This window comes from Vanacampus margaritifer, chromosome 1, assembly GCF_051991255.1.
Source record: "Vanacampus margaritifer isolate UIUO_Vmar chromosome 1, RoL_Vmar_1.0, whole genome shotgun sequence".
Taxonomy (NCBI): domain Eukaryota; kingdom Metazoa; phylum Chordata; class Actinopteri; order Syngnathiformes; family Syngnathidae; genus Vanacampus; species Vanacampus margaritifer.
In genome coordinates this window covers 10,952,123-10,968,948 of record NC_135432.1, presented here as the reverse complement: position 1 = coordinate 10,968,948, position 16,826 = coordinate 10,952,123, and the positions used below count along the sequence as shown (strand labels likewise).

Genomic DNA, 16,826 nt, shown 5'->3' with positions numbered 1-16,826 from the left:
TTGCTGCTCTGATTGTTGTTGTTGACAGTGATGTGTAATGACTTGTTAATCATACGAACATCACAAACTGCAGATTTGCGTACGGTATTATCAGAAACAAAATGATGACATTCTCAGACCACGTCATGTGACAGACCAGCTTCGAATTTATTTATTTTTACCCAATACACACGAGATATTGGAATTACCATCATATAAAATAATGATAATGGAGAATTTGCTAATGAGTTAACTAATAGCCTAAATAAAGATGAAAATGACACTTATGTTAGGCCTGGTTCCGTTCAAGAACTTGCATGACTTCAGACTTGTTTTTGTATCCATCCAGTAGCCCGACACAACATTTCCACAAATTTACTTACTATCTATTTGAACAACTTGTGCAGTGTTTGTTCATTGATCGCCTCTTAACTTATTTTTTTCTGTGTTTTGTGTACAGCATTTTATAGTTTAAGTTCAGAATGAATTAAAAATGATTGATATTATGTTATGTTCTGTCTTTCAGCAAGCTTTCCGATTACGAACCTTTTGATACTCCTTTTTAAAAGTAAGATTGAGAAAGTGATGAATATCGCTCGCAACTGACTATTAGAGACTATAATAGATGGCGACAAATGAAAAGATGACTAATAGATGGATGGCGACCCCATGTGGAGAAAAATAATACCTGTACCTCACATGCATTGTTTAATGAAAGTATATGCATGAAGAATTAAAATAAATAATACAATAAATACTTGCTTGCTACTTTGCAGATTTCATCCATTGCAGTGGTGCTCAGGAATGTAACCCTTGTGATAAATGAGGGATTACTGTATTTATTTTTCCGACTCATTTCCCTCCCAACATTTGAAAACATGTATGCACCTTATTCTTCGTACTTTTTCAAAATAGTCCCGTACGAGGGAAAGTCAACTGTAGTTAAGATGTTGATCGACTAAGATCCTTTAGATACAAGTTGAATTCGTTCTGTGGCCAAGCTTGTATCTCAAGACACTCGTATCACAAATCACCGTTATTCATTATTTATTTCAAATTTCATGGACCTCCTCAGCCGTCTGGCTTTCTCAGTCCAATGAGTCCAACTTTCTGCAAATGGCCAAATGCAGTTTAGGTCCTGTGTTACTCCACTTGTTCTCAAAATACCTGATTACAAATGGAACAAAATGTAATTTGTTTCCAGTACCGCCAAAAATGACTTAATAGATTTTTTTTGGGTGGGAACATATTTTTCCATAAGACAAAATTGATTCAACAGTATTGTACTGCATAAAAACAGCCATAACATTTGCTCTCCACAAGACCTGCAAACACAGAACTTGTGAGAACCTGATGTTTTCTTTCCTCCATCTTTTTTGGTGGTTAGCAAAGCAGCTTCCACTTCTTCCTTCCACTGCATGGAAAGCCATGTGAATTGATGTGTGTGTGCTCGCCATCTAGTGGCGGCGGTCTGAAGCGCACATGTATCACCATTTTTTAAATTATTATTTTTTTGCTCATACTTCAAGACAAAAACATCGGCCGTCAAGACGCGGCTGTATCTTGACAAACTCAAAAGTCAAGGGTCTCGTATCTCAATGGGGGTGTCGGGATGTAATGCACTGGCATTTTTGCAAAAGTTTGGCAATTTGGAATCACATTTTCATACCATTAAGTGAAATATCAATACAGCAATACCTTGAGATATGAGTGACCCAACTTATGAGTTTTTCTCACCTGATGTTTACTCTAAAACTTACGAGTTGCACTTTGTGTATTTCAGAAAAACAGATACTGTAGCTCTGCATGGCAAGACTCTGGTTAGCTTGCTAACATATTATAGAAAATGTTATTTACATGCTAAAAGTTAGCATCAATTAGAAGCAATGGATGTGTTGTGAACACAAACGGTGAAGCAACACTTGTAGACGGAGATTCACAAGCATATTTTCTTGTGCCTCTGATAATATTACAGCATCTTACTGAGGAGTAGAAGAAGACTCTTATTTGTTTGTGTCTTCATTTGATGTTGTTTGAGTTACAAGGGTGGGCACGGAACAAATTCAAACTCCTATCTCAAGGCACCACTCTTCTCGGTTGCCCGCCTGCTGATCTATTGAATGAGGCTTCCATCCTGTCGCGACGCTTGATCAGAAACGTCGTCTTTGTTGCTGCTTCACATTCCAATCGGTTCGACGTGGACGATTGTGCAATCGCCATCCGCCCTCGCCGCTTTTAGTCTTGCTTGCCAAGCGCTCGAGCGAGCTGAGGAGTGGCGACCCGACTGGTTTTTCTATTTTTTTTCCCCCTCCTTTTTCTCCTATCATTGAGGCTGACTTATGTAAGAGGGAGAGTCTTCCCGCCCGCGTGTTTTTGTTTTTCTCAATGAGCCAAATGTCTCCCCGTCGAGGCCTCACAGCCTGTCCACTAGGCACCTTTCCTGGAAACTTCCAGCAGAGGCTACTCGGGGCAGGCCCGCGGGTTTGGTGGGGGTGGGGGGGGGTGTTCTCTTCCAGCAAATCACATGACTGGCGATCCTATCATCCCAGCCACTCAGCGAACGGCTCGTTTTCAGACTTTGCTTTTTTGGGTGGCATTAAGACGCCCCCCCCTCTCCCCCCAAACCTTATTGTGTGAATGCTGAAGGCATTCACAGAGGTGCTATTCCATACCCAAAAACTTTACGGTGATTGTTCTAACAATTTGTTTTAACACTTCTCTACTTCCACCTTTCTTAAACAATTCCAACAATACAAATTCACCATTTTGCAAAAATTCGCTTCAAGCCATCCATCCTGTTCATCTGATTCAATTCACCTTGGAAACTATTTTCACCTTAACAAGAATTCACACATTTTTCACAGTAATATTCTTTTTTCCCATGTTAAAATTCCCCCAATCAAACGTATTCTACATCATTCAATCTCACTCTACATCATTTCATTTGAGTTTTTAAGCGTTCTCACATAATTTCTGCAGAATTTGCATCTTGTTTTTATTTTTTTTATTAATTTTTTTGCTGAATCCTATTTTAATGTTTGGTATCGTGGAATTGCACACCACAGGTGGCAAAAACACACTTTTCTTAAAAAGTCATTTTGAGCAAGAAAGAATTCAAACCTGGAGATAGCCTTCTGATTCGGATCGGTTTTCAGATGTAGGGACGCAAGGGTGTGAAGATGAAACACTGCAAAGTCCACTTTGTAAATGCAGTCATGACGCTTTTGCTCATTTTCACCATTATCAAAGTAAGCAAGCCTGTGTGAAGGCAAACAATAATAAAAGCGCAACCGTATTTTTGAATGCTGATTGTGTCTTTTTGTTGACATTTTGAGGTTGTTGGAAGTTTCCAGCAGAATACGAGAGGAGCACTTCTTGTTTGTGCATACTCTGAAGGCAGCAGCATTTCACCGGAAAGACATCGGTGACTTGATTTCTACTTGGAGAACCGTGGCATGACATTTTCCATTCCTTTTGCTCATAACTTAGATGTGAATAGGAAACACTCCAAAGTGCACTTGATTCGCAGCGCGTTTACTTTGCCATTTTTGTCCGTTGTGTATTGGGGAATATTGTGGCACCTAATCAGCCAAATGCTTCAGAACTCATTGGATGGTGGTTTACAGTACAATCTTATAAGACAAGTCTGAAGGAAAATGTCCCAAAAACAAGCAGAAATTGAAACCAGGTCCAGTTGAGAGGCCTGGCCGAGCATCACCACGGATGAAATCCAGTGCTGATCTCAGTGACGCGTTCCACAATTCACTCCGCAAAGGATTTGCAACCAAGTTTTTAAAAGTCAATGTTTGATTTATGATTGTTAATTTATTTTAATTTTGCTCATTTAAAAGTGGCAGGCATGCTGTATAACGCTAGCGTCAGATGAATCTCTCAAAATCGTTACTTTGCAGGAGACCCTCAAAATAGCACACTTGTTCAACCATTATCATCAAAAAGAGAAAGCCATTTTCAATTTCTTAAATTGTTTATTATTTGGGGAAAAATAACACCCACGTGTGGAATGACCAATAATATAGAATAGATTTAAGGGAAAAAATATGGAATTGACCAATTTGTTATGTAAGACATTTATGCCGACGCCAGCGATATACAAAGTACAAACTCATTCCTACCTGTTTTGGATGGAAATATCTTTCAAATTCGAGTGGAAATTAAGCACTTAAAGTACTTAGTTCAAAACTGTTTTGATGTATTAGTGATTAAAGCCAAAAAGATGACAATTGTGTCTCCCAAGATAGGGACCTGACTGGAAGTGGATGGATGAACGGAGGATAGATAGATAGATAGATAGATAGATAGATAGAATAATAATCAAGTTAGCTAACGAAAGCATCTCGTCGTGGGGCTGGAATGTGGCGCGTGCACTGTGTGTGCAGGCCTGGGAGGAATGCCTCGACCACGCCCCCTCAACACAGCTCGCCCAATCAGAAACGGTGGTCGGTTTCAGGGCACCCGCCGAGTGCCAACCGTAGAAAAACAACGTGTGAGCTATTTGACTAAAGTCGTATTTATATCATTTGGGCCCGGAGTGGACATATTGCGCGTGGGTACAAAGTGTAGCTTTGAGTCGAGGGTGTTTTGGGGACCATCAGAGCGCGTCCGGCCGATGTTGTTTATGTGTAGTAAGGGGGAGCTTGAAACCGGCCCGGCTTGCCCCATTTCCTCGCTTGTTTTCCTCGTCCGCTCGCTTGCGCCTGCTGGATTCTCCTCCATGTTGACGCCGCCGCAGCAGAAGTGACGACTCGGCGGGCTCGGGAATAGAAAATAAGGAAAGGGCCGCCCCACCGTCCGCTCGTTTCGCCGCCGAAAAGCCGTGTCCGGAGAGCGGTTCCGAGTTCAGCCCGCTCCTTCTGCGAGCCCAAAGAACAAGAAAAAGGCGGTGGGGAAGGAAAGACAGACAGAGGGACAGAAAGACGGCAGACAAGCCAGGCAGGCGGGGACGAGAGAGTCGCCAGTGACAGGCGAGCGCGGCGAACCATCGGCTGGGTCGGAACCGTGAAGATAGAAGCCAATGAGGGGTGGCCGCCAGTGCCCGCGGACAGGATTTGAGGATTTTCAGGGCTCCGTGATTGTCCGATGGAAAGTTCTGTTATCACCCAAGTGCACAAAGAAGACGTCCAAGTGTCCCCCAAAACAGGTGAGACCACTTTGGACAGCTCCGAACATCTTTTTTTTTTTGCGCATACTTCTAGGTTGTTGTTGTTGTCCCGCCACATTGGATCGGTGTGCGCTTGATTGACAGCTGGACGCTTTTGCTTTAAAAAAAACAAACAAAACAAAAAAAAAACAGCAGATGTTGACAGTACAGTTCAAGTCGCTAAAAGCAACACCAGTCCAGCGTTTAATAGAGAAAATAAAAATGACGCTTGTTGTCACAAGTGAACTTGAAGTCTCAAATTGGAAATGTCTGTTGTTGTTTGTTGAACTGTGCTGGAGTTTCTCCAAGCGAGAAAAGATGCCGGAGTATTTGTGAGTGTCAGGTTGCAGCTTGTTTGGCAGCAGCCCTTCATTTTGCCACTAGCAGGAAAAACACGAGTGCACATCAACAGGCTCGGTTTGCTCCTTTTTCGAACTCTCCTCGCCAGTGTGGGGCGCATTCTGCTGGGGTGTGTGTGTGGGGTCGGGGGGGGCCAACATGCACCGTAAATAATCGCGGTGCTGCTGGAGAATGTGTATGGCGCGGATTTGGGGGGAGGGAGGGGGTCGTATTGACAGCGGAATGTTGCACCCCCGCCCCGCACACACCCGTTGTGAGTGAGTGTCGCGGTCCGTGGAAAAGATTGTTGTCCAATTCTTTTTTTGGCCTTGAACGCGCCTGTTTTTTTTAGTTGAAGTCACGCAAAAAAATAATTAAAAAAATCCAATTATCATGTTGGTTTAGGAGATGGGATCAATCAGCAGTTCAAGTCCCAAATCATGAAGTCGACAAAAATGTGCCTGTGTGTGTGTAGCGGCTTTTGTTTGGGTGTGCAAATCAACAAATGAGGATCAGTGTGTCTTGAAAGGTGGCGTTGTGTAACGCTGCCGCTGCTGCACGTCTTGATTGATTGTCCCCAGGAAGAACCCATTCGGACTGTTCCAGCTGCACTGGCACACTTTTAGCCCGTTTATCATCAGTTCCACTTTCTAGGAAGCCTGACGATCCGCTGGAAGCTTCCACATCACACGGATGTGATGCCCAATCTTGTTGTTGTGACTTTTTGGCTTGTCCCAAAATCCAAACTGAAAGCCAGATCCCACGGAGTCCTGTGTGACTGACAAACCTACCCGAGCGACCACCAGTCAGCCTGGAAAAGGCCTTGGAATGTTTTGTGTGTAGGAAGGTAGTGCTGGGAAGTGAGTGTGGCTTTTCCCGCCCTCTGTGATTATATAACCTAGGCCGGCCATTTCCAGCAGCAGCAGCAGTGGCGGCGGCAGATTTTGTACAGGCTGTGTTTTCCTGCACACAGACACACCACGGACGCTCGTGCTTGCTCGCCCCTCACAAGCAAAGTTGACAGTCGACATGCAGCAATGAATCCATTCATCATCAAATAAATCGACACTTATTTTTGAAAATCCAATTGTTAAGAGATCTTGTTTAACTTAAGTTTCAGCTAGTCAATAGTAAATCTCCAATTTCTGTCATCATCCATCAAAGCAAACTGATTATCTTTGTGTTTCATCTAAAAAAGGCTTCTGCTTTTACTTTGGAGAACATTTTTGCAGATTTTCTCACCGCAAGTGAATCATAATCCATTTTTTGTTTGTGCATTTTTCTGCACTGTCATTTTTTTCTCCAATAAAGGGATGGAAATGAAAAAGAAAAACATTTATACATGATCCATCAAACAATAATCACCGGCTTAATGGATTATTACTATAATTAGGGGTGTTTAGAAAAAATTGATTCGGCAATATATTGCGATATTACAGCGCACAATTCTTGAATCGATTCGATATGCGGCCCAATCGATTTTTAAACATCCATTTTTTTTATGGGAATATTCAACAAAACGTCTTACTTAGGGTTAGGATTCACACATTAAGCATGGAAGAATGTTCTATTAATGGAACATTAAGCCTTAATATTTGATTTCAATGCTGTTCAAACATGAAACAGACTGCAACCTTTTTGTTAAATGCAGTGGCTCAGTTATAAGCCTGAATTTTCAGATAAATAAATACATTTTCATACAAATCATACAGTGTGCATGTACAAATTTACTGATTAGTATTTTCAAAATTTAAGTAACAAAAAAATCTCATTAATCAATTTATAGATTGATCAATCGGTATCGAATCGAATCGTGACATATGAATCGTGATACGAATCGAATCGCAATTCACACCCCTAACAACAATCATGTTTATTACACTCATAAGTCAAATTGATGGTGTTGACTTCTTGTTTTATTTCTGTAAATGTTTCACATGTTTTCATTCATTATTTTGAATGAGCACATTTTTCATGTATGTATTTGTGCAATACAACGCAATAATATCAAAACGGCCTACGAACAGATTGTGCAGGGGAGATGTGAAAACCTGGCGGCGTTCATAAAATCAAGCACCTCGTTCACAGATAAAAAAAAAAATGTATACAGCTTGGGGAACAAAATGGAGAGTGCAAAATAAGAGTGAAGTTCACAACTTGTCATTTCCACCTGCTTGCGTGTGTGTAAAGAAGTTGAATGGCTTTTATGCGTGAATACGGATTGAAGGGGAAGATTTGTTGTGAGGGAAATCATTTTTTTTCCTGTCAAATTTGAAATACGACATTCCAAACACACGACACGACACGATCATGTCGACTTCCTCGGTCTTCATGAAGAGACCAAAAGCTTTGAGCGTTTTTTTTTTTTCATTTCCAGAAAAGAAATGCGCCGCAGGGCAAGATTTGGATTTGGAATTTCTAAATGTTTCTTTTAATTCAATGTATAGGTTAGAAAGTAATCAGTATTTTATAATCCAACAATCTGTAGTTTTTCAATTAATAGTTGAATTTGATTATAATAAATACCAATAAACTCTATTACACTCAATGGTCCAGATAAGAGCAAGACAATACATACAATAGATATAAAAGACCCATCGACGAACCATACTGTATATAACATATTGACAATGCAATAGTAAAAATCACTTTTAAAAAAAGAAAAAAAAGGCATCTTTTTTGAAAAAAACTGACATGATTTCAAATTGAAAGTGCAGAAAATGCACAAAAAACACGAAGTGATGATGTTTCAGTTCCTGTTTTGATTCATAACGTTGGTCAGAAAATTGGCCCCCAAAAAAGGTTGATTGTTTTCCAAAGTAAAAGCAGATGTTTGCAAATGTCTCATTTTGATAATCAGTCTGCTTTCTTCATGGAGGATGACAGAAATGGGAGATAATGACTGTTGAGAGGAAGAAATTCACAACATTTGAACAATTTTCATAAGTTTTCTAAACAACAACTCGGTGTATTCAAATAATTGTTGCTTCATTTGATAATTGATTCATTATTGCACAACTGCATATGTATAAACAGATAATTTTGCTCTTCATTGATTTCCATAATAAAGCAATAAAGGTGAGTTTTTTTGAAGTTTGTTTTGTCATATTTGTGTGGACTCAATGTTTCCCCGTTTGCGCGTGACAGGCCAGGTGAGCCGCTCGGCCCTGAAGCAGCCTCGCAGTTGCAACATCTTCAAAGCGCTCTTCTGCTGCCTACAAGCGCAGGATGGGCCCAAACTTCCTCCGCCGCCGCCTTCCCAGCAGGCCTTGCTGGAGGCGCAGGAAAATGGAGCCGTTGTCAAGGTAACCCCCTTTCGCATTCCACGTACGCCCACTTCAGTCTTGTCAAAATCGGACAACAAACGCTCCAGCGTGCTGATGAGAGCCGATTTGTAAATAGGGCTGTCAAAATAAACGCGTTATTAGTAACTTAAAAACGTAAAAGTTCCTTTCATGGAACTCATTTTTTGTAACGGCAATTAAATAAATATAACGTTTTTAGTGAGTTTTTGTACATGTTTAGGTCCCCAAAAATGTGATTCGTTTTGGGGAGAGAAAAAAATAAAAATCATTTCTACAGATACAATAACAATGCATATATTTGTGGCAAATGGGGAAAGTTGTATTTTACAATTTAGAAAATGCACACAAGACCAAAAGTTATTTCTTGTCAAAATTAAGCAGCTCTTAATATGAAAAGAAACATGTCCAACATGAAACAGCAATGCCACACAGTGGCAGAAAACTGACCTCAAGACGAATCAATGTTTCACATTCCTTTTGCTGTACACTACATATTTTTAACTTCAAACAACTTTATGAATTACAATGAAATTACCGTGTCAATGAACTGAAAGATGCAACCCATTTTTGTACGAGGTTAACATAGTTTTCCAATTTTATGTTACAAGAATATGAAACAATATTTTATTGTACATTTACAACATACAGAATGTGTGATTCATTTGTAATTAATCATGAGTTAATTATTGAAATTGTGAGATTAATTATGATTAATTATTAATTCAAATTTTTAACTCATTCACTGCCATGAATTCATTAAAAAAAAGATTATTAAGAATTAGGGGCGACAGGCGATTAATCGCATGACTTCACTAGTTAACTTACGATTAATCACAAATTCTATCTGTTCCAAATGTACAATAAAAAAAAAATCTAGGTTTTCATACTGTTGTTAACAAAAGTGGAAAACAATGTTAAGCTAATAGAAATAGTTAAAATGAATTTTTGACGTCTATAGCCGTCAATGGCAATGAATAAATAAAAAGAAAAAAAGGAAAACATTGTTAAAAATTTGGGGCGTCAGGCGATTAAAATTTGTAATCATAATTAATCGCATTATTTCACTAGTTAACTCACAATTAATCACAAATTTTATATCTGTTCTAAATGTACAGTAAAAGAATTCAAGGTTTTCCTACTCTTGTTAACAAAAGTGGAAAAAAATGTTAAACTAATAGAAATAGTTCAAATGAATTTTTAACGTCTATAGTCATCCATGGCAGTGAATGAGTTAATAGATTTATTGGTCCTAGTTGCAATCTATGATGTTTGTTGTATGTTGCGGAACATAAGAATAATGCAAGTCATTTGTTATTGATAGATTGCAAGTGTTGATTTGCAGAAATAGCTGCAAGTCAATTGTGCTAATTGTGGGGGGGGGTTCTCCAGCTAATACTGATTAGTCGTGGTCAAGGAGGCAGATAACAGATCTTCATTTGCGGCAAAAAGGAAAATATTGGCACCCAAATTTTGAATTGAACTCCCAACACTTCCTTTCACCATATTATGCTTTTCAAATTTGCTTGATTGTCTTAAAGTCATGTTCATTTTTTTTTTTTTTTTTTTTTTTTAATCTGGGTAAATACATGTTTTATAATTCTACCAAAAAGTGCAGACTCGGCAGCAATGCAAACTATACTTTGACAATTACGACTGAAAGGTCAATAAATAAATAAATAAATATTAGTAATAGTAAATACCCACCCACTTTTCTTTTGACTCACATTGATATCCTTGGGACCCCCCCAAATGCTGCTTTTGCATTTTTCATGTACCTATATTTATTTATTACCCTCATGGGATGAATACTGAACTATCGTTCTGATCTAATCGATTCATCTATCGTCCGTCCGTCTTGGTCTTTCTTATGTTGAAAGAAAAAGCAAAAAGTGTAGGGAGCAGCGATCTGAAATTGTCAACAAATCCATCGTTCCCAAGATGTTTACGGAGTTTAATATTGATCTTTTATTTGTTACTTTTCTTGCACAAACAAGTCATTATTGTGCAAAAAAAGAAAGAAAGATGTTTTACTGAAATTGAAATACTAAAATTTTTTTAGGTGATGTCAAGGGCAAAACTTTAAATAAATACTTAAAAGCGGTCAACAGGTACTACTTACCGAATCAACATCAGAGAATTTAAATCAATATCAAATTGCAACCTAAAGAATGCAAATGGGAGTGAATGATCAAATTCATGACAAGCGTCCTAACATTTCGTGCGCAATATGCGAGCCGTATGTGTGTGTGTGTGCTAATAACGTGTGTGTGTCCCCGTCCAGTTGTGCGACACCGGCCTCCTGCCTGAGGTGACAGCCCACGACCAAGGCAAGATCTGCGTGGTCATCGACCTGGACGAGACGCTGGTGCACAGCTCCTTTAAGGTGGGGACCGCCCACCGAGCCATCAAGCGAACCGTCGGTCCCGACTGGTCGCCAGTCCATCGCAAGGCGCATGTAGACAACTGAGCAGTCCAATATAACAGTTGACGATGTGTTTTTGGAAGGTGGCAATTTGCTCGAGTATATTCATATTTTTCGACCTTTTTTTCAAATTTTTGAAATCGAAATTTAAAAGAATTGCTTATTTTTTATTTTTTTCCAATGCTTTTCAATGGCCACCAATTTTATGTGGATTTTTGCTACTCTGGGCCAGTTCGGGCCTTTTCACTGTATTTTTTAGTTAGACTTTTTTTTGGGAGGTGTGGTTTATGTATTTCTTTTTTTTTTTTCCAGTTCAATTGAATAGATGTCAATTATGTGTGGATTTTTGCTATTCACGGGTTGGCCCGGTCCTTTTCCCTTTGCAAATAGTCAGGTTCAAAAAAACTAATCGAAAATGTGAGAACTGAACCACCATTAGTGTACTGTAAACTGTCTAGTAAGTTTGACACGCACTGCTCTAAATGTCAATATTTGGAATTTGGTAGTGATATTGTCAGTAGTTTGATAGTATAAAACAAAAATGCTTGATTTGACTCAAATCAGCAAAAGTGCATTTGCACTGGCCTCATATTAACGCGTCATATTCATGCCACCTTCGCTTGCCAATCCGAAAGAATGTTTGTCAAATGGCTGCATGTGCGTGCCGTGCCCCGCCCCGCCATTTACAGCGGCGGCAGCAGTACGGCATGTAAGCCAGCGCTTATGTAACGTCATGTGAGCGTACACGCGGGACCCGCGAGGGAGAGCGCACACACCAACCCCACGTCTCCCTTTTGTTCCCCCCCTCTGCAGCCAATCAGCAACGCCGACTTCATCGTACCAGTGGAGATTGAGGGGACCACACACCAGGTAAGAGGCCACGCAGTGTTTGCATGTAAGTGTAAGTGTGGGTGCTGATGTGTTTGCAGCAGCAGAAGGGAGCAGCGGAGACCTCTGCTGGCCAGATGTTGTACTACGACTCCCCGCAGGAAGGGAACGCCCTCATTTCATGTTCCCAGCCGGTTAGCCGTAGAAGATGATTGAAGACAAAAAGCTGCCTGGCATTTTGTGGGAGAGTCTGCCGGCAGGGCGTCTGTGCAGGCCTCTGCCTGGTTCAAGTAATCCAGGATAGGCTGGTTAACACTGGCACGGCCTATTCTTGATTACTTGTTTCAGGAAGTGGCCATTAGCGGCTAATCCGTTATTACAAAATGAAACGGCAAGAAATTGTCGCTTGATGCAATGTCAGAAGTGCCGACCGAGTACAAAAGCGGAAGAATAATCCTGCCTGTTGGGAAGTGGGTCAAATCAGGAAGTCAGCTAGTGTTTACATATTGTGCATATCTCTCTCTTTTGTAACACTTTTACTTCCAATTAGGGCTGCAACTAATAATTATTTGAACAATAGATTAACCTGTTAATAATTTTTTTTCCATTATTTGACTACTCGGATAAAAAAAAAAAAGTCTAAAAGAGGACATTATTTCAAATGGGCAGATTTGCAAAATGTTGCAAGTTTTTTTTTTAAATTTTATATATCTTAGACAACACATATCTTTGTTTAGAAATTGTAAAAAAGAAGTTGAGGAAGCTGCCAGGTTCATCAACATGCCTTAAAAGTTGTACAGTAAATAGCTCCTAAATGTTTTCAACAATAAATAGTTTTCCAAAATTTCAAAATAACTGAAATGTTAACGAGACTTGAAACAATGACCTTCCAGTGGCGAAGCCTGACAGATGAGCTCCTGTCGCCGGCGAACGAGCCGGCGGACTTTGAAGTCACCTGTTGACGAAGGCGTGCTTGTTGCGTGTGTGTCGGCAGGTGTACGTGCTGAAGCGTCCGTACGTGGACGAGTTCCTGCAGCGGATGGGAGAGCTGTTTGAGTGCGTGCTGTTCACCGCCAGTTTGGCCAAGGTAGCTAGCAAACATCCTCCTATTGTTAGCCCAATTGCAGTCAGTGATTCGCAAAATGTGCCACGTGGGCTCCGTCTGGTGGTATGCAAATGACCTTCGCAGCAATATTTAAAATCCGCGGGAACAGCAGCTTTAGCGTTAGCCAAGCGCTGCGGGAGTGTTAGCATGTCAGCGTCCTCACCTTTTGCCCCAACTGTCCACCAGTACGCCGACCCCGTCACGGACCTGCTGGACCAGTACAGCGTGTTCCGAACTCGCCTCTTCCGGGAGTCGTGCGTCTTCCACCAGGGTTGCTACGTGAAAGATCTGAGCCGCCTGGGCCGAGACCTTCACAAGACGCTTATCTTGGACAATTCTCCCGCTTCCTACATCTTTCACCCCAACAATGCTGTGAGTTCGCGCTTGAAATCTGCTGCACTCGTTTGCTTTTGTTTCTAACTACCACATTCTAAATAGCACTTTTATCATTTAGGGCATTTATTTACAGAAAATGAAAGATGGAGTTGAGGTTAGAATTCCAGCGCAATATGGGTCCAAATATAATTGGCTTTCTTTTCATGAATCGTGTAAATCCTGTCCACCAGCGCACATCCTTACCTCTGCACGACGGCGGTTTTGATTTGGTCTTAACAGGCCTAAATTTTGTCACTCCACATTTGTGCCATGGCGCATCATATACTGTACGCTGTCTATGAAGCTAGAATACAATATGCATACTTGATAGAATGCAGGCATACAGGCCTATTGTTCCATTCAGTTTTTATTGCTGCACTGCTCCCTCATGCACTTCCTGGTTTCCTGCATAGACCGCAATAAGGCAATCATAGTAAATTGTAGTGATATCATATATTTAGCATTCCTGTCATTGCCTTCGTGTGCTTTTTCGTTGACGCTGTCTCAATTATATAGATGGTTATTAGACTTGCCAAAACCAGCTGGTGGTTAATTAGACATTGACTGTCAGAACTCAAACAAGGGTAAACAAGGGTATTAGCCTAAGCTAAACCGTTAGCAATCGCGATTAGCGTTAGCGTGCTAGCAACGACCACTTACGGTAAACAAACACTAACTACCAATTAGTTCACACATACATCATTCTATCTACATTACACATGTAATAGTGTCTTAAAAGTCACTTACAGACGATGCGTCAACAATATTCCATGAGTAAACAAGGTTGGAGCTAGCTGTTAGCTACATGAAGTCATTAACTTCCTGTTCTTGTCTTCTACTGGTACGTTTCGGAGCTCTGGCACGTTTAGTGCATGACTGCCCTCAACTGGTTAAGTGATGAACACCTAAAACCAAGTGGCAGGTTATATTTTTGGAATAATTACAGCCCAGGTGCTTTTTAGGACATTCAGAACTTTCCTGTGTTTTGGGGACACAGCACGTGTTGTCTTTAATAAAAACCCACTAAGTAATAAGTCATGAACCAACAAATAACATCCGCCATTTGGCCACTAACAGAAAAATAATGATCAAAGCACAGCCTCCATTGTTAAGTGGACTTATCTGACTTGATCAACCCCCCCAGCCCTACACTCACCAATTATTTAGGGTTGTGATGTTGCTGGAAAATTGGAGATACTTAAAATCTGACCCATCTGCGCAGCAATGCTTACATTCATTTGACAGATTGCAAAAGTGTATGATGAAGTGATCCAAGATGGTCACCTATTTCCCATCACAGCTGCTGCTTATGAATTTCACTTGTTTGGAGCGCTTTTAATAAAACGTGTGTGTTTGTGTGTCCTCAGGTCCCTGTGGTGTCGTGGTTCGATGACGTGGATGACGCAGAGCTCCTCAACCTCTTGCCCGTGTTTGAAGAACTCAGCCAGGCGGAGAACGTTTACACCCAACTGGACCAGCTTCGAGGACATTGAGTCACGTTTTTCCCTTACAAATTCCTCGACATTAGCGTGCCCTTCACGACATTCCAAAGTTTGTGCCTCGAATTCCGTTTGGCGTTCTCAGGCCTTTTCTATGCTTGTGATAGCAGAATCATCAAAATCGCCACCAGACGGCGAGAGGAAAACACAACCATCATATTGACCTAAATGGGAATAACAATTGTTCTCTTGCCAAAACAGAAAGCCCGCACGCGCTCATGTGACTGCTCATCATCCTTTTATTGAGTGTGCCTTCAAGGAACGAGGAGAAAAAAAAGTTTTTGAAATCACCGCCAGATTTTATACACAATTCCTTTTGATAAGTTGTTTTATATGGAAATGTATTTTTAAATGATTCCTCTATGCAAGCCGGTTCTATCAATATTTCATTTCAGTGGAAGTAAGCGTTGGCCTTATAAATAAGCAACAAAACAAAAGCGTGTTTTAAGCTACATTCGCACTGCAGGGTATGATGCACAATTGGGATTTTTTTTGTTCTTCCTTCAATTCGATCCTGGTACTTTTAAAGATTGTGTGTAACCAGTTAGTTTTTAAAAAAAATATCTTTGTTTATCGTCGTCGTCAGTTTTGAGGAGCAATTGTGATGTTTGTTGCCTTTGCAGTCACATCCGCCGATTTTTATCCACATGAGAAAGAGGCCTGGGTCGGATTTGAAGAACAAAATTGCAGTTGTACTCTTGTTATTGACATCAAAATCAGATGCATGCAAAAAATCGAATTTGACCTGATGTAGATTTATTACTCCTGAAATGAAAATATTAATATAATAAGTATTCGGTTCAGTTTTTTCTGTGTTTTCAAAAAAAAAAAAACTTAAATGATTTGGGAGGTGATGATATGTAGCTTTCAGGTTGAACAAGCAGGACAAAATGGTAATAATGAAGAGTCTGTAACATGCAGACACACTGGAATATGCTAGCACATACATAGGCCGAGCGTGCGCGCCACACATTCAGTCAATCTTTCTGACGTTTTTTTTTCTCCTTTTTAATGATTATCAACAAACAGGGCTGATTGAGAGACAAGTGTGCCTTTTGAAATTGGGTGTTGTGCCTGAATGAGATTTGACGGCGTCAAGTTACACTTGAAGGCGTGTGTCATGCTGGCCATGAATGAGGAAACACTGTCGAGAGCAAGTTGGAAGCCACGCGTGCATGCGGCTGAACTACTTGCGGCGGAAAAACACTTGAAAACATCCTTTCATTTTTTGTGTGTTTTTTTTCTGTATTTATTGGCCAAAAATCTGTAATGTCCAGTAATGCTCAACATTCTTGTATTTGTATTGTTTTCCATTTGCCAACTTTAAGGCTGGCCTTGTGTGGAAAAGTTTTATCTGTGTTGAAAGTTTTAGAATATAATTTCAGCAGTTCAAATTTCACTCCTACCTGTTTTGTCTTATTAGATACATTTATTTTTGGGTGAGTTTCCTGGGTTTCTTTGTGATGTTGAACACCTAATGCATTCATCCTCTGTTAACTAGTTTTTAAAAAAAAAAAAAGCAAAATGTACGAGATGCGATGATCCAAAGTATGTTAGGATTGCCACCAGTTGTCTGTCTTTTGAAATATTTTGTCTACCAAATCTGACCAATACCTTAAAAGACAAGGTGCTGCCAATTTTTAATGGAAATTAAAATTGGTTCTATTTTCCTGTACTTGAGTATTTTTGAGTCACTTCCCCCCCCCCCCCCCCTTACATCAATATACTAGTGAGAGAAACCAAAGCTTTCTGAACCACTAAATCAGCCTGAAGCAATTGTGTTGAAATGGTTCAGTGGCTTGAATTCAAAGCAATT

The 16,826-nt window shown here is 40.3% G+C and overlaps 1 protein-coding gene across 1 annotated transcript; it reads left to right on the top strand.

Moving 5' to 3' along the window:
- Window positions 1–4,463: 4,463 nt before the first annotated feature.
- Window positions 4,464–16,685, top strand: ctdsp2 (CTD (carboxy-terminal domain, RNA polymerase II, polypeptide A) small phosphatase 2). Its single transcript, XM_077571765.1, has 7 exons — window positions 4,464–5,137; window positions 8,624–8,781; window positions 11,063–11,164; window positions 12,017–12,073; window positions 13,026–13,118; window positions 13,323–13,508; window positions 14,879–16,685. Exons 1-7 carry the CDS (start codon window positions 5,077–5,079, stop codon window positions 15,002–15,004), a joined length of 783 nt encoding a protein of 260 aa, XP_077427891.1. The 5' UTR covers window positions 4,464–5,076; the 3' UTR covers window positions 15,005–16,685.
- Window positions 16,686–16,826: the final 141 nt, after the last annotated feature.